This window comes from Lepidothrix coronata, unplaced genomic scaffold, assembly GCF_001604755.1.
Source record: "Lepidothrix coronata isolate B3197 unplaced genomic scaffold, Lepidothrix_coronata-1.0 Scaffold304, whole genome shotgun sequence".
Classification (NCBI taxonomy): domain Eukaryota; kingdom Metazoa; phylum Chordata; class Aves; order Passeriformes; family Pipridae; genus Lepidothrix; species Lepidothrix coronata.
Window position 1 is genome coordinate 535 of NW_016690484.1, and position 26,079 is coordinate 26,613.

At 45.3% G+C, this 26,079-nt stretch overlaps 1 protein-coding gene across 1 annotated transcript in view; it reads right to left on the minus strand.

Moving 5' to 3' along the window:
• Positions 1–2,565: 2,565 nt before the first annotated feature.
• Positions 2,566–26,079, minus strand: part of RIN2 (Ras and Rab interactor 2) — a 39,711-nt gene continuing 16,197 nt past the window's right edge. The window contains exons 3-10 of the mRNA XM_017837393.1: positions 25,916–26,027; positions 24,070–24,142; positions 22,402–22,493; positions 18,286–19,410; positions 10,193–10,498; positions 8,345–8,476; positions 6,033–6,196; positions 2,566–3,731 (exon numbers count right to left, since the gene is read on the minus strand). Coding sequence (XP_017692882.1) covers positions 3,414–3,731; positions 6,033–6,196; positions 8,345–8,476; positions 10,193–10,498; positions 18,286–19,410; positions 22,402–22,493; positions 24,070–24,142; positions 25,916–26,027 — 2,322 coding nt within the window. The 3' untranslated portion in view covers positions 2,566–3,413. The remainder of the gene's footprint in view (positions 3,732–6,032; positions 6,197–8,344; positions 8,477–10,192; positions 10,499–18,285; positions 19,411–22,401; positions 22,494–24,069; positions 24,143–25,915; positions 26,028–26,079) is intronic.

Consider the following 26,079-nt stretch of genomic DNA (forward strand, 5'->3'; position numbering starts at 1 on the left):
CTCTAAATTACCCCAGGTTTTCAGCTGAAAGGGTCACCTCTGTCCCTGCTAAGTAACCTCAGGTTTTCTGTCCAAAATGCTGCCTCGGTCTGGTCTGAGTTCCCAGCCTTTCTCTCACAAAGGCTCCTTTTTCCTCTCTGAGGCACCCCTGGATTCACCCCACAAAAACGGTGATTTTGTTTCATCCAAATTACCTCAGCATTTTCAGGTGGAAAATGTCACCTCTGCTCGCCCTCCCAGTTTGCCTCTGCTTTTCCCTCAGAAACGTTCCTTCCGATCCCTGCACAGGGACTCGGGTTGGACCCCTAAACCTCCCGCGACTAGCTCAGGTGTTACCCCAGAATTGCCCCTTCCTGTCCCGCTCAAGGAACCTCGATTTTCCCCCCGAATGTCCCTCACTAATTTCCTCGGGTTTACCTCAAAATGTTCATTTTACCCCTCCGTGAGAGGCGGGTGCCCCGGGAACCGGCGCGGCCGCCCCTTCCCCGCTCGGTGCCGCCGGCCCGGCCCATCCCCTGCGGGGCTCCCCCGGTTCCCCGCTCCCCATTTCCCGTTCCCCATTCCCCGCTAATTGTTCCCCGTTAATTGTTCCCCGCTCCCCGGGCACGGCGCATGCGCAGGTCCCGTCGCTGCAGCCTCGCCCTTTGACCAGCAGGCGGCACCGCAGTCAATGAAGTCATTGCGCATGCGCTGCCCTTGGGCCGGGCCGGCCGCACCTACCACGTGACTGGGGCCGTGTGCTGGCCCACTGCGCATGCGCCCCAGCCCAGCACACTTCCGGTGCCTCAGGGCGAGCGCCCTTTGTTGTTTAATTTATCTGTTTCTTGTCATCTGACAAAGCGTGAGGGGGAAAGCTAAATGGGTTGTGTGCACAGGGCGTGGTGCTGCTCAGCCCTGATCCCAGCCCGTGCTCTCAGTTAATGCTCTGATCTCAAACTTTTCTCAGGGAAATTTCACCTTTATCCGTGCTCTTCCCCCCACCCCCTAGTTATCTCAGTGTGCTCTGAATGAACGCGATGAGAGACAAACTCAACTATAACCTTTTCCTTGCTTTTCAGTCATTCCTAACATCAAACACCTCACACTGGAGAAGACTGAATAGCTTATTTTTACCAGTCCAAATTTCTGCAGGTTTTTGTATCATCTGTTTCCTGGCGTTATGAGAAGTGTTTTGGAAAGCACAATGAATAAAATGTTCTAATTTTCAGAAGATACAACTGCATGAGAACGGACAGCAAAATTGTCTCGAGGCAGTTTAGGCACACATTTCCCTTTTTGCACTCTGAGCTTTCTTTTGTTTCATGCCTGAAATTCTGAGTTTCTTAATACTCTGCCCCAGTTCTTCCCTCTCCTCAGTGTCAGTGTCACAGTCTTACGAAAATAGTGGAACTTTCTTGAGCACTGAACATCAGCCTTCACTGTCACAAAAAGTAGTTCAGCAGCCAAGCCCTGCCTGTTGCTTCCACTGACTGTTCAGGCCAAGCACAGGTCCTTTCTCTGCAAAGAGTTTACACTGGGTCAAGCAGCACAAAAAGCAGCAGCATCAGAGTCACTTATATACAAAACTTTACAGCATGAACCATTTAAAAAAAAAAAAAGCTCCCCCCAAAAACCACAGCACACAACATCCCAAATTATAGTTCAGCATTGCAATGTATTATTATGTGCAACACTCAACATCTACAAAATGAAATACAGACACGTGCCAGGGGTCTCAGATACAAGGCAAACGGACCAATCCTACAGATCTCTGTATGTACAACACACGTGCTGCCCGTGGCACCTGGGTGGGCTCTGCCTTATGTTCCACCGCTACAGCAGACTTGGGGAGCACCCCGTGTCCCCCTAAGACAGCAGCCCTGACTGACTTAGGGGGGTGCAGAGCATCACCCATGACATGGGCTGTCTGGGACAAACCCACAGGAACACGTGCATGAAACACCAACCTGCTGTCTGCACACGCAGGACCGACCCTCGGGCCTCGCTCACCGCGTGACGCAGCGTCAGGGAACGCTGACGTGTTCTCCAGGTGACAGGAACGCTGACACGTGTTCTCCAGGTGACAGGAACGCTGACACGTGTTCTCCAGGTGACAGGAACGCTGACACGTGTTCTCCAGGTGACAGGAACGCTGACACGTGTTCTCCAGGTGACAGGAACGCTGACACGTGTTCTCCAGGTGACACAGTGTCAGGGAACGCTGACATGTGTTCTCCAGGTGACACAGTGTCACCAAATGCTGACATGTATTCTCCAGGCCAACACACGCTTGGATGCTGGCAACCAACTGTACAAAATAGTGTTGTCCTTCACACTGCTGACATATTTAATGCTCTGCTAACACACACAGTACCTGGGAGAGGTGCTGTCACATCCCTCTGCAGACCTGCACTGCTGCTTCCGTTGAAGTTCCTGACCAACCTCCTTCACCGTTTTCTGCAAGGAGCCTGAACCAGCAGACTAACAGATTTCAATGCTAAATTAGGTTCTCTACATTCTTTCTCTTCCCCTCCTCTACAACGTTTTCTTTCAATTTTCTCTTCCAGCCCCCTAGTTCTGTCTAAAACGATGCATATAAACAATAATACAGGTAACAATACATCAGGTTCAGGTAAAGGCACCGGAATCGGCAGTGCCGATGTTACAATCTTCTTACACATGACACAAGTTACATAAGAGCTCTCCTGGAACAGGGAAAGAAGAGAGAACACATATACTTTTAATGCAATACTCTAAAACCAGCAAGAGATTTATTCTTGTATATTAAATGTTAAAATCACATGCATAATTATAGAATACTTTATAGTTAAAAAAATATTTAAAAAAACCAACCCTGACAGTTTACCTGCAACTGCTATAAAATTTCTATGATATATATATATGTATAATATATATATATATATAAACATGATGATTTTCTGTAATCAAAAAAATTAGAAAAGGATGCAATCATCCAGGTAATTATGAGTTAACTGATGCCCTGCATCGGACAGTCTTGTCAAACTCCTGGCAAAACTGAGCTCATACCAGCCAGTTTACTGAAATCCTTGTCTAGCATGCAGATTTAAATCGAAATGACATTTGGCTAAACAATGAGTGTAAGAAAATAGATTTTTGCACACTACAGCAAAGATCTGTGAAGGGCCACAGTGTCATATGCTGCAAAAGAGCCTGTGGTACAAGAAATGTAGCCTCATGGGCTATTCCCTCAAACATGCTGGTGGAATATTCTGCATAACTGGCCGTGTGCATGGTGTTGAGAACACGGGTTTTGTAAGCAATGCCAGAAATGCCAGCATGTGTTTTACTAGGCTTTATGGTTTAAGACACGTCTGAGCTCCTAAGGAAGGCAGCGACAAAGATGCTTGTAACAGTTACCAAGAAACAGAAATTCAAATGATGAGTGGCTGGTTTTAGGAAGGTGAGTCATTGCTGTTTTGAAAAATGGCCCCATATGGGTCACTGTTGATGCGCCTGTAGACAAAGTGAAAGACCTGGGGTTGTGGACGGCTGTGCAACTCCGCCTTAATTTTCTGAGGGTAGGTATCCTCCGTCAGTTGTTGCCAGGTGTCATCAACAAAAAGAAACAGGCTATATTCTTCTGGATTGTCCACTTTAAACTTTTCAGCACAAAGCTGACACACATCTTCGGTGGTGATATATGGTCTTACTAGTAAGGTCTTTCCCGTACACCCACTGGTCACTTCCTGGAATGCAACACGAAGGTAGTTCTGCAGAACAAGAAAACAGGCATCAGAAACTCAACAAACCCTCATCCTTAACCAGTGCTGGGCTGGAGTCTAAGCCTGACATAACCAAGCTTCACGTGACAGCATCTGCTTCTTTTAAACAGGCTCAGATGGATGCAGAAAGAAAATCTACTCTGCAACATTCCAGTCAATCCATATGGTCTTGAGGCAAAAGCTGGACCTCTGTTCTCTGTAAAAACTGACACGTGCCCACAACTCTGATAAAATGGATACATTCCAAATATGCCCTGCCAGGAAATGCAGTTTTACCCTTCAAAAAGCATTTCAAAAAGTAAAATAAAGAGCAAGAAATGGGAGGGTGGGAGCCCCCAAAAGGTTTTTGGACGCATGAACACGGTGTCCAGCTGCCACATGTAACACTTTCCTGTTTGCTTGTTTGAAAAGAAAAATTAGCTGCAAGTAAAGACTAAAAGGCAGCAAAATTAAAGGAGGCAGAAAAAATTACAGTGAGAAAGAGCTGTTTATTGACTGAGCTGGTACCTATAGTTTGTATGCTGAATAAATTAAGCATGCTAAATCACAGTGGCAAAAATTTACATTTCACAGAAAAAAGCTAGGACTGACAAGAACGTTCATATGATTTAAGTTCCAAAGAGCACTCTTGTCTTAATAAAGACAGCATGCAGACTGAAACACTGGAGCTCTGCAACAGATTTTAAACAATCGGGACTGAATCTGACTGAATAGAACTAATCCATTTTTGTTACTTGCGTGAAGAAATTATAGAAAAAAATCAGCCCTAGATAAGGCAAAACACACTACACTTTTAATTTCTAATGTAGCTACCACAGAGAAGACCTGTTTTTAAATACATGTGCCTTTAGATGGACAGGATTGCTTGAAAGAGAGGCTGAAGTTTGTAAAAATGCCTGTAATTCATATGCATTAAAATTATTCAGTATCAGAAAGCTGTATTTAATCATCATCAAAAACCAGGACTTCTCCTTTTCCATCCTGTTGGGGAAGGAGGAAAGGCAGCCCTTCCAGGGCCCAAAATCTGATAAGGCTGTGAGACTACATCACAGAAATGTCATGATCACAGCCCGGTTCGATGTGGGAAAGATGAGCTGTGCTCCATTTCAGGACTGCAGGACTCAGAGGGAGAAAACTGGCATTCTGAGCAGACAGAAAAACGCCTGAATTTGTGCCAAGCATAGCCTGGAAGTACAGTGATCTACTGATTGGAGGCTCTTTTAAAGAGACAACAGACTGAGAGGCACTGGATGCACTCAGTGACAGCTCCTCCCCTGCCCCTTCCTGCATCCAGCTGTGCACTGAGCTTGGATGAAGTTCCTTTGCAGAGAAAGAGAAGCTGAAACTGCACACAGGATGCTGCTGAAAGAATGTTCCATAATTTTGTCATCCAGCAGAAATACAGGGTGTTGGATTTTCCCCTGGGAAGTGCAGTGTTCTGCCAGAAAGAACAAAGACTCAAGCTGCTTGAGTCTGACACCTAAGGACAGGTAAGCAGAACACAAGATGCATCCATCCCAGTAAGATGGACTAGCTTTGTGCACTGGCCGTGGGTTGGACTTTCTGTTAGTCTGTTCTCCTCTTCCTAACTGTAAACAACTGAACACAAAAGAGTAAAGAAATCCTTTCTTCTCGATTCCAACATCCTCCTTGCTTCAGTCCACAAACTGCTGCATCTGAACAGCCAGTCAGCAGCGTATGAAAGATGCAGGCCTGGTTCTAAAAGATGAAGCAATCCCGACTGTTTTGTTACTCTTCAGTTGAAGGTACTGCCCTACTCTGAAAGAGCAGTACAAGATGCAGGGGAGGGGAAAAAGAAAACAAACAAACATGACGACATCAATATTACAGAACTCTACTGCTTGCTTAAACTTTAAAACTGTAGGCAAACTTTCCTCCCACCTGTCCTCTCTATTACCTGCTGTATGCCAGCACTGGCTACTGGGGAGCTGTGCTGATTTACACCACTGGACATCTGCATTTGATCTTTTTATCAGTAAAGCACACAAAGAAGCTGAATCTAAGATACAATTTGGTTTGTCCTTGCTCTGCATGACTTAGAAGGGAGAGTGAGAAAGCTCCATTATTTAGTGATTTCTTTACACCATCATAACCAAACTCTTTGATAAAGTGCAAAGACTTCAAAACTGAGGCAGATTTGCCAGACATAATCTCAGCACTGCTTCACTCCACTTGTGGCCCTGAGCAAATTGCTATGACTCATATCTCTCAAATGGGAGTTTCCAACAAAACAATCATCCCAGTTCTTATTTCAGCCCGGAGTTCTACCTGGAAATCATCAACTGAAGGCACTGTCCTGTTAGTTGTCCTCCTCTTGTGCCACTGCCGCAGAGTGTCTCTGGCTTCTGAACTGAGGAGTTGGGCAGCTTGTTCCTCCTGGAAGTTCTTGATCAGTGAAAGTGCTCCATAGGCGCTGGTCAAGTAATAGCCTCCTGTGAAGGACAGCAAGGGAGGAACTTCTCAGAGTGGTCACAGTCATGAGTACAGGCACTTTCTTTAGTATACATAAACATACACACAGAGACACACACATATATAAAGTCCTTGTACTCTGCTGCCAAAATATTGATACATAAAGGAAAACAGCTCACTGGCCTGCAGAACACTGGCTGGTGTGTTCTCAGCTGCTAAGGGACGTGCAGTGGTTGCACGTGTTCCATGTTATCAAGTGGTGCCTCTCTCTGTGTCCACTACTGCTCAGGACAGCTGGTTACTTAAATAACTCCTGCTACTCCTGAGTGTAAGTTGGGACTTACACTTAGAGTTCCAACTCCACTGAGTTGGAATGCCAGTTTTCTTCTGAACAATTTTCAAACAGCGATTTGTTTTCTTACCAAGCTTCAGATGTGGATGAAATAAACATAGCTGTTTAAACAAAGTAAAAGACAATCTACCACTGTTCAGCATCTTAAAAGCAACCCCCCTTAATGGCAATAAAGAAACAACCGAGTGTGAGATTTGTACTCTGGAATCATCCCAAAGAGTTGCCTTTGTTTTTAAAAGGAAGAGTGATCTGTCACCCTCTTAGAGTTCCTCATAATGTCCAACTAGTTCAGGAGATGACATGTACAGTGCTCCATGCACCTTTATTACATCAGTGGAGAACAAATTAAAGCCACAACAGAGCTGTCAATGTACAAAAGAAGCTGCAGGTCACAAAGGAAAAGGAGTCTCAACAGGAGGTAACAGTTCTCAGTAACCAGGAGAGACAAAAGACATGCTGTCTTTCTTTTTTTGCAAGTAAACTATTTGAGTGGGAGTGTCCAACTAAGAGGCAGCACAGTCTATTCACAGAGGCATTCAAAGCTGCATTCTATGCCCACAGTAGTGTTTTCTATATATTTGACAGAATCCACTCTTAGCCTTTAGCTTTGCAGCAAGATTAATACATAAAGCACATGCAAGACCAGTGAGACAAGTTGGACAATATGTTACAGTTGAAATGCACAACCCCAAAGCACTAAACAGTTTTTACTGCACAGTATAATTCGGTTGGTGCCTAGGACAGGAGCAGCCCATGGAGAAGCTTCTTTTGCTGCAACAACGTGACTTCAGAGTCCAGTAAATGTTTCTGCCTTTGAAGCAGGTTAATGATTCCCAGCTTCACATTTCAAATATTTTCCATGCTAAGATTCCTGAACAATGCACTCGAGGATGCTCTGTACACAAAGCAAGGAACAGACTAGTGCCAAGCTGGAGGAATCGTGGCAGGAATTCCCTCAGGCATCCCGGGATGGAAGAGGATACAGCAATTTCAGCAAGCCAAGAGACAGCAGGAATAGGAAACGTGCACACAGACCTAAACACACAGCTGAGCTTCGTCACGAGAACCTTGAAAATTCCTCATAAACCTGGGGGTTCTGGGGTCTACTGGGGCCTTGCAGAAGGTGTTAAAAACATCACCATGAAAACAGCAAGGAGGGAGATTTCCTTGCCTCTAGCAGACTTTAGCCATCATTCAACACTGCCTTGGGGAACGTGTTCCTGGGGCTCATAAAAATACTTTATGAAAATCAAATACTGGGAAGAAGCAAAGATCATTAAAGAGGGGCAGTATTCTCAGAAGCACTTCCCCCAGAGGAGCAAGGAAGGCCCCCAGTTTCTACAAAGCACCTAACCCAAGTCCCACCATGTGCCTCACAGTTTAAGGGAACGCTGCTGCCCTACGAATACCCTCAGGAAGTTTTCAGGCACAGAAGGATAACGACATTCAGCACCTGCCCAGTGCATGGTTTTGGTTGCTAAGTCACAATGGGTCGGCCACAATGGATGTGCTCCCACAGCAGGGGCCAGCAGCAGATTCCCAGCTCACTGGGCCTGTGCTCTGCAGGTTGCCCAGATTTGCTCCTGTGGCAGGGGCCAGCAGCAGATTCCCAGCTCATGGGGCCTGTGCTCTGCAGGCTGCCCAGCTCTCTTCCCTGCCGCTGGAAATGGTGCCCAGACTGTCGTCACACTCCTGACATGGCCCGTGTTAGGGCTCCCTTTAAAAGGGTTTCCACTCAGACAAGGTTAACAGCAACTGCACTATAAGGAAGAACCCCTCTTCACTCAGTTCTCATAAAAACAAATAAATAGATTACCTTCTCCATGCAGCAGAGATGGATCCAGCAACTCCATCATGTATTCGATCTCAGTATCCAGCTCCAGCATATCGCACTGGGCTAGCACGTACGTCAGCACGGGCAAGAAGTCGTCAGCTCCATACAGCCTCCCTGGGTTGAAGGGAACACAGACAGTGAGAGACGAACTGCACTTTTACCAATTTCTGTGTTTGAAAGCAAAGCATTACTTTGTGCCTCTCTGACCAGTATGTCTGGATTGCTCCTGAGCCTCCTGTCACCAGTGTGCAGCAAGGAGAACGTGATCTGACACTCCATGGACAGGAACCAACACCAGCTTCATCCTGTGCTTCTAACAAGCACAAATCCGATCATGCACACCTTGAGGCACGAAAGGGAAATTCAGAGACTGGGCTCACCTTGGCACCAGCTCAGCTGGTGAACTCACAAAGGCTGCCATGCCAGTCTGGCCTGACCTCCACCTGCGCTTCTATCACTGCCTAAGAGATGAGGAACAGGCATTTTCCTTATACATCCAGGGATTACATCTACTTTCTGGAAGGATCCAGACACAAATACCAGTTTCTGAGTCTGAACCCCGCAGCAGAGAAGCCTGAATGTAAAAGTGTATTAAATTTGACATGGAAACTCAACTCATTTTCTTGACAAGAGAATAGTTAAAAACATCAATGAGCAAGGCCTCCTGTACCTGAAGGGAGCCTGCAAGAGATATGGAGAGAGACTATTTATAAGGGCCTGGAGGGACAGGACAAGGGGGAATGGCTTCAAACTGAAAGAGAGTAGGTTTAGATTAGATATTAGGAAGAAATTCTAATTTCTTCTGTGCTCTGGCACAGGTTGCCCAGATAACACAGCATGGAGAAGGGAGTTTACAGAACTTCAGGCCTACACTCCTATATCCATTTTTTAAATGCAGGATTTTGCACAGAAATAATAAGCTGGGCAGGAGCTCAGTCCTAAATCTTGCAGAAGTACCTGGGGGGCTTTAATGGCCATGAGCTTTCACCATCAAATCTCAAAAGAAAGTGGGTGTCTTGATAAGCACCAAAACCAGCTGCACATTTGATGCCCCCTTAGGAAGAAAACTGCCAACCACCTGCAGCAGCTCATACTCAGGGCAAAAAACCTCCCACTGCCACAGCATTGCTTCAGCTGAGCTCAGGACCCATCACAGCAGTGTATGAGATGATGTCAGAGTCGCTCCTATAAATTCAGACTACTCAGCACAGCATTTTAATTGTGCCACTGACTGCTCAGCAGGTCTTCACTTGTTTGTAGTCTCATTTCTGTACTTAGGTTTCAAAGGCGTTTTTGGATTCTTGCTACAGTACAGAAATAGACGCTTTCTTTTCCAAAAGCATGACAGAAAGTGTCCAAATGAGAACACCCAAAGGCACAGCAAGCCAAAAATACTGGGTTAGAGCCTGCTTTTCTCCACCCATTAACACAGAACCCTGTAGTTGTCATGCTGCATACACGCTATTGAATTACTATAGCTAAATATAGGGTGTTACCTCTATTATTAATGTGCAGAAAAATACTAATTTAGAATGAGTGTCAAATTCAAGGCTCACAAGACAGCCTTTCTGGCAGCCAACTTCAAAGCCTACAGTCAAGCAAAGCTGCTCTTTTTCAGCTGCCTCTCACACTGAGTTTGTTAAGATGTGCTACCAGATGCACCAGGGATAGCAGGGATGAGGCAGAGAGGAAGAACCCCTCTCAAAAGGACAAGGAGATGCTACAAGAGCTCCAGGAGGAGACCTATCTGCAGAATCAGGTGGCCTGACTCCCCTAAAAGACAACGCCAGGAACGGAGTATCTGAACCTGAACTGTAAGCAGCACCATACCTGAGTTATTCTCCATAACAGTGTAAATCAGTTTGCAAACTCTCAGCAGCAGCATGACTTTCTTTTCAGGGGAATACATCTTCTGCATAGTCATGAACTTGACTTTAATCTTTTCAACGTCCACGAAGTCTGGGGTGGGAACAAACACGCCCAGTTCCTGAGGGTTCCTCTGCCGCACCAGCTGCAGGTTTTCCTTGAGTTGTTTCCAGGAACCATCCGTGGTATGAAACTCTTTCAACATTGCTTCAATGTGACCCTTCAACGGCTTCAGAATGCACTTGTGCATGGCCTTCTCCAGGACAACATCTGCAACGGGAAAACACAAGTCCAGCTGACTTCCTCCTCTAAAGCAGAGCCAGTATTAATACAGCCATTCCCTAAAGAGAGACTGCAGAGCAAAACCTACTGGCTGAGGCCTATTTATTACACAAGCTGAGTTTCCAGATGTTTGTTAACAAGAAAACAAGAGGCAGAGCAGAATCTGTGTTCCATTGTCATTTATGGCAGTTGGTAAATACAGAAAAAACACCCACAAAGATGAACTACAGACAGTAAAAAAAAAAGCAAGCTGTGGCTCTACTTAAGTTTTTCTTTTGTTGGTCAGAAGTCTCCATGTTTTATTTTACTTCCAGCTTAGCCTTTAACTCCCAAATTTAAACTAAAACACAGCCAACATCATAAAATCATAATTTTTGTCTGCTTTGGCATTAAAGTCCATCCTTTCTGCATAGTTTCCATTGGAAATTATAACTCAACCAAGGTTCCCTAAAACTTGGCTAAACTTGTCAAGATCTTTACGAAGCTGGACAGATTATGGGCTTTAAACCATAAATGAAAACCAAACTGTGTTTGTCCAGCTTCAGATTTCATCACACAAGCTCACATCCAGCTTTGTCATCAAGTTGGAAGTCCTTTGTTTGGCAGTAGCGTGCACATGGCACTGTAACCACAAACTTACAAGCTCCTTTTAATTCTTGTTCTACTCAAGTGTTTCTTTAACCCTCGTTCTCCATTTTCAAGGTACAGACTACATCAACAGAGAAAGCCCTTTACTGAACATTTTCTCTGCAAACCTTTACTTCATAAGGGAGTTTCTTTTCCCAACATCCTGACAGCAACAGCACCGGCGCCCTTACGGCAGCATGGCTTACACTGGTTATTAGATTCCATCAGGTACTTGGACCAGAGTGCAGAACATTCAGCTCTCAGGACCAGAGCCTAGAGCAGGCAGGGGAGCACCAGCACTGAGAGCAGAAAGGGCAGAGACTGTGTCACTGCCAGATCACACGTTTTTACAACCCAGCAGTGGACATTCCTGCTAGTAACGGTGCCCCAGGAAAGTTTCATTAAACCTCATGCCCTTCCCAGGTTCTTTGTCTGTACTTCTGTCTTTTTCTTAGACTACAGCCTCTTTCTTTTCTCTCTGCCCCTCCCTTTATTTAAAATCACATACTCTTTCTAAGGCTTGGGGTTTGCACATACCCACGCCCTCCAGACAAGCATTACCTACTTTTGTTTTCTTGCTTTTGTTTATGATTTTATTTATCTTATCCTTGTGTCCAGCCATTTTTTAATTTTGGGTCTTCATACCTCTCTTTCCCACACAAACACACTCTGCAAACACTCCTCCTCTTATGGTGCCTTGGTTTCATACGCAGCGTTTATTCTGTGTTTGTCTGCTATGCAATTCCCAAACTTGCAACTCTGCTGGGAGCTCCCCTCTCCCCTACCCCAATTCTGCTGGGGCTTCTGTAGCTTGTCTTGCTGCCTTCTGCTTTAGAGACCCTAATGGAGGGGCAAAGCTGTGTCTGCTTCATTCCAGGACATTATAAACACACCTGGGCTCTCCTTCACAACAGACTGTCAAACTGCTGGAGGTGAGAAAGAGTGAAGAGCAGCATTCGCTGATTTTCTAGGTTTTCCTACAGCCACCTGTAAAGGCATTATCAGTCTGACACATGTTCTTGGTGGCCTGTCACACAGCCTAAAGGGTGGATCCAGCTTCCCCCCAGGCCAGAGTCACCAATTATACATTAGCAAGTGGCAACACTTCAAACGACTGATCCTTATCTACTGTACTTGGGAGAGCCCCACAATCACCCCGACAGAACACAGCCAGGGAAGTTTCACCCTTGCACACAGGGACACAAACTGCCTCTCCCTGCCGTCCCAGCAATCCTCAGGGCTCATGAGGCAGAAACAATTTTCCACCAAGAAAAACACACAAGCCCCACCCACGGGTGTGCTGGCTAGCTAAAGTTCTAGGGTGGACACACAGTTCCTTGCCAGCTTCACTGATCATTTGACAATTCAGCTTGCTTTATTTCTACTGCCTGAGTTCTTAAACAGGAAAGACACTACCTGCTTTGCCTGTAAGAGGAACACCTCTGCAGTTTGCATTCCAACCACCCGGTCTTGTTTATTAAAGCAGTTCGTGCTCCTAAGCATCATGCAAGTGAGAGAACTCTATCCCTGAGGAATGGGAACTCCCACAGGTTTCCACTGAAGTTCTGCACATGAATACTGACCATCAGCCATCCTCCAGCTCAGTAAGGTGGGGTTATCACCACATCTGGTCGCAGGAGGCTCAGTACATTCTAAGGAGTTCAGCACGGCTCCTCAGAGCCCACAGTGTGATCCCGAGGGAGTACCTCGCCTGGAAAACTCCCTTTGTTTGGTGCCTGATCCTCTCTGGGGGCCAGCCTGCAGCTGGTTTGGCTGCTGCCTGCAGCTGGTTTGGCTGCTGCCTGCAGGGACAGTGGGGAGGGAGCTGCAGCAGCAGTGCCTGCCCAGAGGCTACAGAACTGCTTTCTGCTGGGAGACAAAACTCCTGCCCAGAGCCCCGGCCCCTGGCTGGGAGCAGGCTTCTTATTTGCAGGTGAGAAGGGGAGGCTCAGGTCTCCCGCCCTCAACCCTGGCAAAGGTTGTGCCAGTCCAACAGATGAACCATACAGATTTTTACAGCTCGGCAAGGTAGGAGGAGATGTTCTTTCATATGCACAATTTGTCACAGGCTCCAAAAGCAGCGCCTGGTTTGGCTTTGAAATGTACTCAATCACATTACACAATGTCTCTGGAAACTTCAATCGATTCGAAGCAGCACAGAGGAAGGGAGCACATAAGCACAAAGCTCCACGTAACAAAACAAAGGACAAACCACAACAAAGAAGAATCTACCAAACCAAACACAAAAAAAACCCCAAAACAACACACAAAGTTTTCTTCTCCGTTAGGAATTCTTAGTGCAGACATAAGTACCACTGAGTTCTGGCCTCAAATGGAAAACTGGCAAAATCTAGCAAGCAGCAGCATTGGTAAGGACTGGATGGGTTTTTTAATGGTCAACAATAATACCCATTCGTCTCCTAATTCATACAAAAGCTGTAAAAAACGTTATGTTATTATTAAAGCCTGGAAGGACAGCATTTCTTGTGATCTGGGTCTTAGAACAACGTTCAGTGTCACAGGCACCTATAAGCATGTTTGGGGGCAGATCATCCAGCTATCTACCCTTTCTTCTGAGCTGCTGTTTCTGGCCCCTTTCAGAGAAAGCTGTTTCTGGTTATGACCCCACAAACCAATTCCCAGCCAGCAGCAGTTTTCACTGTGTAACTTCTAAGGGCCACAAACAAGTATATGAGGGTCTCCCAGCAAATTAGCATCTAAGTTGTGAATTAAGGACTGATTCTTTACCTTAGCATCTCTGTATATTTCTCAGATCCAAACTGGCAACAAAAATTCCTGTTCACTTCAGCTATATGTTTTCAGATTTCCTGCCAGGTTGCTTAACACTCCAAAACCAAAACAGGCACTCTTCAGATTTATTTTTTTTTTACTGAATATAATTTGAGCTGAACACTGTGTATCGTTCCTGAAGTGATACTTATAATTAGCCTCTACCCTCAAAATGGGAACTGGAAGTGCTTTGATAAATGAATTGTAAAGGCCAGCCAGCTAGTTTCGTTGTGACTTGTGGAAACACATCTGTATCCTGTGCTGACACGCTATTTTTGTTTTGCTGCAAACCACACAAGTCTGCATCTAGACAGGACAACATGTTACTCATCGCCAGTGTCCTTACACAGCCTCTTTACAACCCTCACTTCCTCAAACTGCCTCAAAGGCACACGCTCACCTTTTCCAGGCCCCCAGTTTACCTGTTACCAGCTGTTGTTGGTCCGCTGAGATTACCTGTCAGATTCCAGTCTCTGTTTCACACAAGGCCCCGTTTATCACCCTTGATGGCCAAACCAGTCATCAGGAGAAGCAGGGGTCAGTAAGAGACTGAGCAAGCCTGAGGAGCACCACGGAAAGGCCCAGTCCTGCACAGTAACACTGTCTGGGAGCTGAAAGCAGGAGGTTGCTTTGGAAAACCACGCCATGTACGTGCAAGACACCCGACTACACTGCATTTGCTTTGTTCTGGATTTTCCTGATACCTTTAAAGTTCACATGATTGACACGGATCTATTTTAGGATAGCTCGTGTCAGGATGGCCAAGTATCCATTTCTTGGTGGTGCCTGCAGTGTCACGTGCCTAGTCCATGGTGCAGATAAGGGCATCTCCTTTGAAGGAGCAAGACTTGAAAGTAAGACCTCACACAACCCACATTCCTTTATCATCTGCACAACTCTGAGAAGAGGTAGGACTGAGCTGGGCGATGTATAGGCAGCGCTGGCAGAAACTGAGCAATTAGGCACAAAAGGTAAGCCTGCCCTCGTTTTACCTACCTAAAGCACACCAAACAATCACACAGCTATCTGTGCTAGGCTTGTTTTGCTTTAAACAGCTGTGGGTTAACTAAAAATCATGCTATAGCTGTGTGTAAATACTCCTCTGAAAGTAGTAGTAAAAAGAAGGAGCAAGGAATAAGTCACAAAGCAAATCAAAGGGATGGTTGGAAAAGGGAGAACCTAGTCCTCTGTCTCTGCTCAGTGCCTTTAGCACTGTTTCTTACTTTCCCAATCCTGCCACTCCTGTGGTGACAGGAGGAGCACTGAGGGACACGCTGCTCAACCTCACCTCAAGATGAAAAGATGCCAGGATGAACGACAGGATAGGGGGATGGGACACCAAAACAAGTGTACAAGCACCTCAAAAGTAAGGCAGTGCTAAAAATCAGCCAACGTGAGTTTTTCAAGGAGAAACAGTGACCTACCATCCTAACTCCTTTAAGAGGATAGTTGGATTAGTGAAGAAGAGGGGAGCTGGGGGTGGGCTACAGCTTAGCCTTTTCAAGACCCATAGCCCTATTCCATGCACCTTCCAAATAAACAAACAAGGGAAATGTTGTCCTGCTGTAACAGCCCTAAGGTGGGTGCATGAACAGGTGCATAAAACAGTGCACTGAGAACTCCATTACCAATGGCTGATTGTCAAATGACAGATATGTGAAAAGAGGTACCCTGGGGGTCAGTCCTGAGCTTCAGTGTGTTTGGTCCTTCCAGCTCTGTCTGCCTGTGACTCCTCCACACAGACCCAAGCCCCTGTGACACAGCATGGCCTGCCAGTAAGGGGCCAACACCTTCTCTCCAACCTTCTTTGAACATTCAGCATTTAAGTATCTGGTACGTATTAGAAATAGCATAACAAGTAACAGACTGTATTGTTTAGGCACATTTCCACACAATCAGTTAATACCTTATTGCCAAATGATTTAAACCAGTCATTTCTTAGACCAGGCCCACATTCAGGCATTGAGACTGAAGCTGTTCAGATGTTAGATCCCACCTGGCAAAGTGACAACAGTCAACCTGACTCCTTTCTGCTCAAAGCCAGGAAAAGAGGAAAGACAAACAAAAACTCCCAAACATATGCTGATGAAGCAGCTGTGGACTATCAGGGCCTCCTCTGACCACTCCAGGTCTTTATTCTGTGGATACAACTCGAGGTGTGGATGTCTTTTAAAAAACCACAAATTGCATTCATCTTTAAACAATAAAGAGCCATGTGCCCCACTCTTGATTCTGTTCCAACACTGGGAATCCCATTGCTTCAGGAAGGGTTAACAGCCTACAGTGCTAAGATTAGGAGGCATCTGTCAGGACTCATTAGAAACCCTGATGCATATTCTCCCAATGATTTTGCAGAAGTTTAACAATGTGATGTGACCCCTGTCTGGGAAACTTCAAAGATTTCCCACAGAAGTCTTTTTTGCTTGCAAGAGTCCACGATGCCATTCTACAAGGACAGCTACACAATCACAAAGACCATGACAGAAATATGGGAGGAAGTCCCAAATACCAAGGGCTTCACTAAACCTACTGGAATTCAGGAGACAAGAGGGGGTTAAGGTAAAGCCTGGCTGACTTAGAAAGGAGGAGTATTATCCCAGGAGCACACATCCAGCGATGGGCTGACACACTGAGAGGAAAAACCTGCACCACCAAAGCGTGGGCTGACAGGAGAGGAGAAACGACGACTCACAAAGTTAAAATTTGGGCTGCAATTCCATACTGAAATACACAGGCAGGGCTACTTCATAAAAAGCTCTCTACAGGGATGACTAAATTTTGCTGTCACATAGTTATCTGCTTACATCAGCAACATCTGATGCTCCTGATCCACTGCAGTTGTTTGCAGGCTTGAACCATGGGCAGCAGATGATTCAAAGGCAAGTTCTTCCTTTGTTTCAACTATCCCACTTTATAAATTAATTGTGTTTAATCATGTGATCAAAGCCAGACTTTCTGTCGCTGAAGAAAACCAGTGTAGTTCAGTTACTATATTTCACAGCTTATGCTATTCCAAAGTACTGAAACATTTAAAAGCAGATAACATGTTTCCAGTCTTGGGAGACCCACAGTCTGATTAAACCACACCCTTGAAATTAAAAGTACACAACAAACTAAACTTTTGCAGAATTACACACAAATTGGATCTCTGTTACTTTGTCAAATACCCAGTGCTCTGCAGAAATGCAGGTGAAAATGTGCCTGCACCCCCTGCTCAACTCGGTGCTTTCTCCTCATGTGACACCCAGGTCACAGCCTTTGTTATTAGAGTGAGAACATGACACGTCTCTGAGTCTCCATTTCAAGCACATTCTTCACGTTTTTTGTACTTGCTTTAGCAGTCCTTGTGACTTCTGCTTGACTTTGTGTAAATGAAGTTGAGGTTACACGAGAATACTTCCTCTTGGTCAAGGACAGACAGAATGTCAACATAAAATTACCCTCTAGTCCCAGAGAAAAAAGCATCTGCCAATTTTGCACTGGGCCAACTGTTGGGACACTGGGCTATGGAGAAAAACAAGCAAATCAGGACTGAAGTGAGCTCACAAGGAAAGTATTCTGCCCTGAGGGATGTTTACCTCCTAAATGTGGCTTACAGGCTCTTTTACAAATACTGCTCAGACTCTGCAAGAGAGAGGCAGTAAGATTTTATGCAACAACAATTTCACTTTTGTGGATATACAAGTCCCTCTGTGTTGTTAAAACATATATTTAAGCATATAGTTCATCTGCAAGCATTTACAAACGTACACAGAACAGAAAAGTTAGAGATTAGCAGCTCCTTTTCTGTCTTGCACACATTTGTTTGCTTTTTAAAACTCTTATATATCTTTTTATCTAGTTTCAAGTGTAGGGACAGTGCAGCTTTGCCAGGAGTGATTAGGAATGTTTCAAAGAATGAGATTTATTTAAAAAGTAAGTTGTCATGAAAGTCTCTCTGCTCTTAGATGTCACTGGTTTTGAATAAATTCTAGTTCTATAGCTAAAATCTACATGGTTAAAATCAGGAGTTTTGGACCAAGCACTGAGAACTATTTCAGCCCGGTTTAGGGATAAATACATGTGTGCCAGCAAATAAAGGATTCTGTGTTGTTAACAGTATAGCAGCTAAAGCAGTAACAATCACAGGTAAAAAGTCCAGGCTGCACCTATTTTAAGGGAAAGTTTTTACAAACAACTTGGTAGCATAGTTCTTCCAAGCTGACAGGGTGATGTGGGGTTTTAAGACCCAAATACTCAGTGGCTCAGACTCTACTGGCAAAGTCAGCCACACTTTTCTGAACTGGACAAAGACTAGCACTGTAAACACAGATTACACATTTTCACCTTCCCACTAAACACAGGACAGTGTTTCTTACCTATTTGGTCCTCGGGAATCAGTGATTCGATTGGGGGATCGAGTTCGGAGCTTTGGGACAGGTAGTTCTTGACTTGGGTCATGAACTGACGAATTGTTTGCAGCATATCAGTGCTGGAAACATGGCACTCCTTGTTTTCCTGGAGAAAGCTGACATAGTCCTGTACTAAGCATCCAAAATAAGTGCGTTTGTCCCGGGACATCTCTGCAATTTTCTTAATCATCCTCTTTTCGGGGGTCATGAAGGAACTGAAAACTCCACTGACTTTCCGCAGCTGAGATTTCACAATCTTGGGGAGAACAAAGGAACTGCTTCTTTTCTTCTTGGGCTTCAGAGGGGGTGCCATGCTCTCCTGGTCGCTCTCCCCCTCGAAATCCTCCAGGCTGCTGTTGGTGTCCCCCTCGTAGCCGAAGAGCGGCATGCTCCGATCGAAGTCCAGCGAGTCGGACGAGGAGGTGGAAATGCTCATGTCGCTCAGTCTCTGCCTGCCTCCATTCCACGGGATGTGTGACTCAGAGGTGGTAGCCGCCGTCTTTTTGGGAGCTGCGGGAGCGGGCTCGGGCGGGGTTTCACCTGGAAGCCCGGCTGCTGCTCCGGGCCCGCGGGCCGAGCCGGGCTGAGCGGCCGCCGCCTTCGGGCCCCCTTCGGCCTCGGAGCAAACAGCCTGCTTCTTCAGCCGAGGAGGCGGAATCGGGGCTGGCTTGCTCTGCAACGAATCCGAGCCTCTCTCTTTCTTATGGTTCGCTGTTTCTGGCATGCTCGCCTGCTTTATAGTCCTGGAGAGCCGCGGGCTCGTGAGGGTGCTATTAATAGCAGGAGGTGGCGGCCGGGGCGGGGGGGAGCGAGGCCTCGCCGTGCCATTCACGTCTGGAGTTCTCGGGCTCTGCCTTTTCAGACTTCCACTGACATCCTGGCTGTGCACTTTTAAGAAGAGGGGATTAATGAAGCACAGCGCTCCGTTGGTCTGGCTGCACTCCAGCTCCGAGGGCGTTCTGGTTCGTATAGAATGCACTCCATTTATAAGGCAGAGCTGGCGCGAGGCTTTACGAGCACTGTCCAAAGGCACAGGCCTGCAGGGAGGTGAAGGATCCAGGGGGTTGCTGTTAGCCAGGGAGCTCCAAAAGTCTGAAAATCATCATTGCATTAACGTAAGAACGCAAACCAGCATGCAGATGCTCTGAGAACATTCAGCTCAACAATACCGGTTTAAAGTATTAAGAAATTTAGGCGAGCTTTTATTAATTAAAGGGGGGGAATTCCAAGTGAGCCTCTTAAAGCACCACCAGACACAACTGCATGCTACACTCCTGGGACTGCTCTTACTCTTTTATAAATACCATGACCAATGCATAGCTTCCACTGAACTAAGCTTAAAATTAAACTGAGAATCAAAGACAGGAATGGAGACTGTAAAAGAGTACTTCTTACCAGCTTGAGACCAAAATGAACATAAACTACTTACTAGCAGCTCACCCAGGAGAAATAAGGCAAGATTCTCAGCTGGTACTAATAAGCTCACTTCATTAAAGACAACAGTTTAACTGATTTACACCAGCTGAAGGCCACATATGGCAACTCAACAAAAATCTTGGCTGGTTTCTCTTCATAGTGAACCAATGAAACCACACATGAGAAGCCAGCTCACGTTTTGCTGTGGTGGATGCACACATCCCCTTTAGCTATGCACACCAAGTGCTCACGTGTCTAAGAGCACTGGCCTGCAGCCCTGCCTTTGCCATGGGGACAGTTTGCTCAAGGTTATAGACACCCAACAGCCCAAAAATAGACCCGAGGTGCAGTCCCACACCAGCAGCATGGAAAACCTATTCTAAACCAGCAAGTTTCAGCTGCAGCCTCCGCACTTGTCCCAGCAAAGCATCTGCGTGTTTGTGCAACCGAGCCAGTGGCAAAGAGCATCAGCTCCTGAAGGTCTGAAGATGGAAATCAGATGTGCCCTTGAGGACAGCGGTCATGCTGAAATAAGGGAGGAACACCAGAGGAGGGAGATTTTGCTGAAATCTGCCAATCTTGGCACGGTCCCTTTCCCCTGTAGTGTCAAGATGCCTCATTTGAGGCCACTGAGCAATGACACCTGGACCCAGTTCACGAGTGCCAAGCATCCACAACAGGTCCATGTCTTGCCTCCAGGGCAGAAGACAGGAAATGGCCCATGGTGACAGGCCACTGCCAGAGAGGTACAGAGGCACAGGCATGTTTCTCTACACAGTCATGCAGTGTTGCTGGTTTTCCCAGCTTCATGACTTCACATCCTGCCTGCAGATCTCTCAGCAGACCGGCCAGTGTGCCTGGCACGTGGGCTGCTGCAAACACACGTGGTGTAAGCACTGCTGCAGGTGAAACACAGGAGAGGCCCAGAGAGCAATCTTATGTTCAGCACATGAAATCTTACAGGTTGGCAACAGCTTTGAAATCTTTACCAGCTGATGTGGTTTGCTGGGCTACATGCTGTTGGCCTGTCTTATGCAGCTCTCCTCTGAGCCGACTGCACGACAGAGCTCTGACAGCAGATACAACCCTCTGCGTTCACAGCACAGCCTTCTGTGCCTACGTGTTGCTTAAGGAAAACTCACATTTAACAGCAAGGGCTGCTGAGAGTCCACAGCACTGAAGGGCTGACTTCCTGGTGTGCTCTTTCACACGTGGACACCTAAAACTCCATCAAAATCTCAACTTTGTTGCCTGGTTTTTGCTCATAGAAAGTGTGGTATTAATCTGGTGTATATTAGGTAATTGATCCCAAACACAGCAACCACACAGACATTGATCCATCCATCTCCTCCTCAGCTTTCAAATGTGTTAGGCTAAAGAAAAACACACACAGTGCAGAAACTGTTCAAGAGCAAGACTAATTCTGCAGCAAGTAGGCCACAGTGGTCTGGAGTACCGAGGACAAAGGCAGCGGGTTAGTCTGGAGAACTTGATCAACACCACCATTATTATCCCCTCTGGAAAAACTCACCTAATGTTACCTTAAGGCTTCCTATGTGTCACTGGGAGACTGTATCATTACACTGTATCCCAGTCAGACCTTTTATTTTCTTTTTTCCATCTAAACAGTGACCTCAACAGTACCATATTTGCCTCTACTCCCATGATAACCCGTATTTTCATCTAATTACCTAAACTTGCAGATAAGCAGTGCAGAAGTAATTTATCTCCTCTCTAAAACAAATCCCTTAATTGCACTGCTACTGCAGTAAACTCAAATGCAAAGCAGTGCAATACATCCTGGTGTGTCTGGCTTTGCTGTGAAGTCCCACTGAACAGTTCTAGAGATCCTCACACTAACACTGATTTAGAGAGGATCCATTTCAAAATCCATGATGATTAAAAAATCTACTGGGACAAAGACTGCTGACAGTCGACCTTCCCTTCCTGGAGAAGGAAATGAGGCTATTCAGCACTTTGCAGGAGTTGCTCAATGATTCATCTGGGTGGTGCCCAAGTTTCAAATCCCGCCGGGCTCTGCATCTCCTGCGAGCTCAAGGAGTGCTTCCCAGTGAGCCTGTACTTGGCTGCAGCAGTCAGGCCGTGCAAGGGCATGTCCTTGCACTGTCTTCTGTTATTTCAAACATTTGCTGTCATGCACATGGAGACATTCTGCAGGTGTGCACTCCTTTTCTTAATCTGCCATTTCAACGAGCCACTGACCTCCAAAGTCCCCATTCTAAGTTTGCAAGTCAACCTGACCAGGAGTTTTACTGATGGGGCCCTCGGTTCCTACATTGTCCTCGCAGCTGCAGTACATCACCAAGCCAGTGAGCCCACAGCCAACAGCAGGGTTTTGAGCAGAAGCTACATCAAACCTCTGCCTGGGGACTGCAAGATTTGCTTTGCCCAAGGGCTGCCCAGAGAGGGGAGAGAAGAAGGAAGAAGGAAACAGCACTAACAAAAATACCACAGAAGGCACAGAAGGAAGAAGGAGCACCACTATTTGGCCAGAACAAGGTTTGGTCTTCCCAAATAAGAGAAGGTTCTTTTCTACATGAAATCTGTAACATCGCTAACCAATGTGAACTACTTACTGACACAGATCATTTTTTCAAGCTCACAGGAGTGCTACAGGGAAGGACATCTCTGTAAAGAACTACTTACTCAGTCCAAGCTGAGCAATGTCTTCAAGTTCAGCTTCTGTCTTTGCTGCAGCAATTGCATGAGGCAACTTCAGTGTGAATGGAAGGACATCCCTGTTGGTCAAAGAGAAAAACAATTATGGTTTTCACAAAAAAGTCCACAGTTTTAAGAGCATTTGTTTTCAACAGTGGCAGGGGATAATCTCTGATTATTTTCTTCTTGAGCTGTGGCAGGTAGCAAGAGCCTTAAACCCCAGCACAGTTAAAACATTACCAACACCCTGGACAGTGTTGTGAAGTGCAAATGACAGTCAAGTACCCAGGACTCTTGCCAGGGTTTCCAAAGAGCCAGCCAGTATTTTCTGCCTTTCCAACAGAAGCTTTTACATCTGATCTTTTACAAGCATATCAGCGAGATGCAAAAGTATTCTCTGCCCTTAACACTTCAACAAAGCTTATTTTCTGAATATGCTGTTGACTGCTCTCCAAGTTGAATTCCAGTTTTCAGAATAAAAATTTAAATAAGTAGTTGTGCAACTACTCTAAAAATTTCTAAGCTAGGATGCTTTGGTGCTACTCTGTTCTAGGCTGAAAACACACTTCATTTAAGGAAGTTTTTGTAATTTATTCTCATGTGTGGTTTCACTTCACTGCATACGAGGTGTTCAGTGGATGTTGTCCAAGGGAGATCCATGAGGAACAACAGAAGCCAAAACCAGTGTAAAAGGCTTTTAGACAGAGATTTTAAGGGACAAAACCACTTAACCATATGTACATTGTACAATCACTACCATCAAACAGTACTACACCTCTTGCCTACCCAGCTGGTACCAACACACCCTCGAGCAGTGCAGGCTAAACTGCAAAACCTCTGCTAGAAGTACCTACATAATGAAGACAAAATGAGAACGAATGGAGCACAGAAATCCTACACACAACTACTGTCAGCATGAATTTTGGTTTTAAGGCTGTGAACAAGCCAACCATCTGCTGTAGCACAGACAGACAGCGAGTCTTTATCACATAAATATTCTCTATGTTGTACATTAACTTGTTGGAAAAACAGGATCTCAGAACGCCACTCAAACTCAAATCAAGCATATTTGAACACACACTCAAGACTGCACCACAGAAAATCTAGAGTCTAGATCATCATCATGGTCTCAATTCAAAGATAGGTAAACCCTGACTCCTCATAAAAACTGGCCATTTTTTCCCATACTACCTGGAAAACAAGTTTGGCAATCATAAACTGGAAAGCTGATGAGGCCATTTTGGTTGTTCCCAATTCAAATTCACATCTCAGTGTGATCTGGCATTTTTCCATTATGCTCCAAAAATTCTTTTAACTAGCAATTCCAAGAAAATGCCATTGCAAGCTAGTTTATAGTTGCTATTAAATGAGTTACAGAGCACGTAAGAAAGTATTACAAGATATCAGATAGAGTTCAACGTGGCACCACCTCACAGCTGGGTGGGGGACACCACAGCAGCCTCCCAGTAATCAGTACCAGGTAAGACAGAGACACTTCCTTCCAAGTCTCACCTCTTATTTCTTCCATTACCTTCTAAGACTACCCAGGGATATCTGTAATTGGCAACATAAATATCAAGCTGAACCAAGTCCTTGAGACTCTTTCTTCTTCAAGAAAGTCCAGCAGACATAACTGAGAACATAACACCACCTTACCTGCTAATACAGTAGAAAGCAATAAGTCTGAATAAATCAGCAAAACTTATTCCAGACCCCTCCAAGGAAAATGCTGCAAAGAAAGTTACAAGAGAGGAAGAATCACACAATAATCCACCATTTCTTAGAAAAGTTAAATAAAACACATTTCATATTTTTGCACAAAGTTAATAAGTTTTCCCCATTAAACTAGCTAAGTTTTCTTTGGTTAAGAAAAAACAACCCTGTGGAGGAGCACATGTCTCTGCTGAAGGCATTTTTAAGAACATACTGATAATCTTTGTGGACAGTTTGCTTTTGTATTCCAAGCCTAAGATCTAATTCCTGTGAAACAGATGAAGTGTGACTCCCAGGCTCTGTGGGGAAAGCCAAAAGCCAGGCAGCAGCTTTGGATACCTCAGCAAGACCTCTCAGTGAGCAGCAAACCCAGAATTTGGTCAGTACTCCCTGCTGTAAAGCCAGCTCCTCCACACCAAGGTTCTAGTGCTACTGACTAGAAAGTCTCCTCAGGAACCAGAGGAAAATTTAAGCCAGGTACCAACCTTTTCTCCAACTTTTACACCAAAATACAGGTCAACCTGGTCATTTATGTGTCCAGAAAAATGGACTTCTTTAAGAGAGACACTAACAATGCAGACAGTAAGCACACAGGGGAGCTGGGAGTGGGATCACAGAAGGAAGGTGTTCAGATCCCCAACTACAGTTAAAACCTCAGCTGTGATGGGGGAGTAAAACTTTCAGTAGATACTTCCCCCTTGTGGAAAAATTTTATTCATAAATGACCACATATTATTATTTCATTTTCTAGATGGGAGAGAGGGAATTCATTAGTATAACAAGCCTACAAACACAGCCTCAGATCACACTTAGATCAACTCTTGTTGATAACTTTCTCTTCTCTTTGCTTGCCTTGCTTCTGGAACCAAAACCAGACACACAGAACTGACTTTTTGTTGCTGGGAGCAGGGAAGGGAGAGATGAAAAAGGAAAAACTCAACTCAAATTTTGTCAGCTTACTAAGAGAAATAGAACTACAGGCCCCCTGTTTCAGGGAAGTTTTACTGAAATTGTTGCCAGTTTTCTCCAGTTTTCACTTTCTTGTTAAAACGAAACAGTTGTTCCACTTGCAGTTTCTGCACCACATATGCTCACCAGCTGCAGCTTCCTTTTTTTCATTCCTAAATCTCAAACGTATTTTTCACACCCTCCCTCTAAAGATATGAGAGTATTATTGATTCAAAACCATTTGGAGTGCCAACATTTACTCATTTCCACTAAAAAAGACATATATAGATGGAATCAAAAAAGAGAAACACTGATCTTGCAACAGAAACAGCTAGATGGATTTTAACCCTTTGAAAACATTACATTAAAAACAAAGCAAGCAAACAACAAAACACAAAGAGAAAAGACCACCCCACACCCAAATTTGTAGATACAGAGAGCTCGTGACAAAGTTGCATCCAAGAACAGTCCCCTGAGTACAAGGAAACACAAGCACATTTCAGTGACAGCAGACAGGATTAGAGACTGTTCCTACAGAAGGTATGTAAGTCTCTACAGAGGAGAACTACCCATGAAAATGAACGACTCCTGGATTCAGCAAGGTATACAATGGAAACATTCCAGTGCCAGCACAGGCTGAAGTGTTTCTATGTCTCTCCTTGTCCAGGGCATACCCCAGCCACTCCCAGAGCCGCCTCAGACAGCACTGTGTGCAGCCCACGACACTGTCTGCATGACTTTGGGTGTCTTCTGCCATGTGTTCCACCAGTGCAAGTGCTCCTGCATCACACAGGGAAAGCAATGGAACAAAGAGCTGAAGGGTGTGTAACTCACAACTTACTGTATGTACTTTCTTTGATGGCAAATTCTCTCAGGCAGGACCCACAGTCGCTGGGCAGACGCAGAGAGATGACTTTCTTCTGCAGTCTCGCAGATTTCCTCACCAGAAATATCTGTTGTGCAGAAGGCAAAAGGACATGGTTTCAGCCTCATCACAGATGCTGT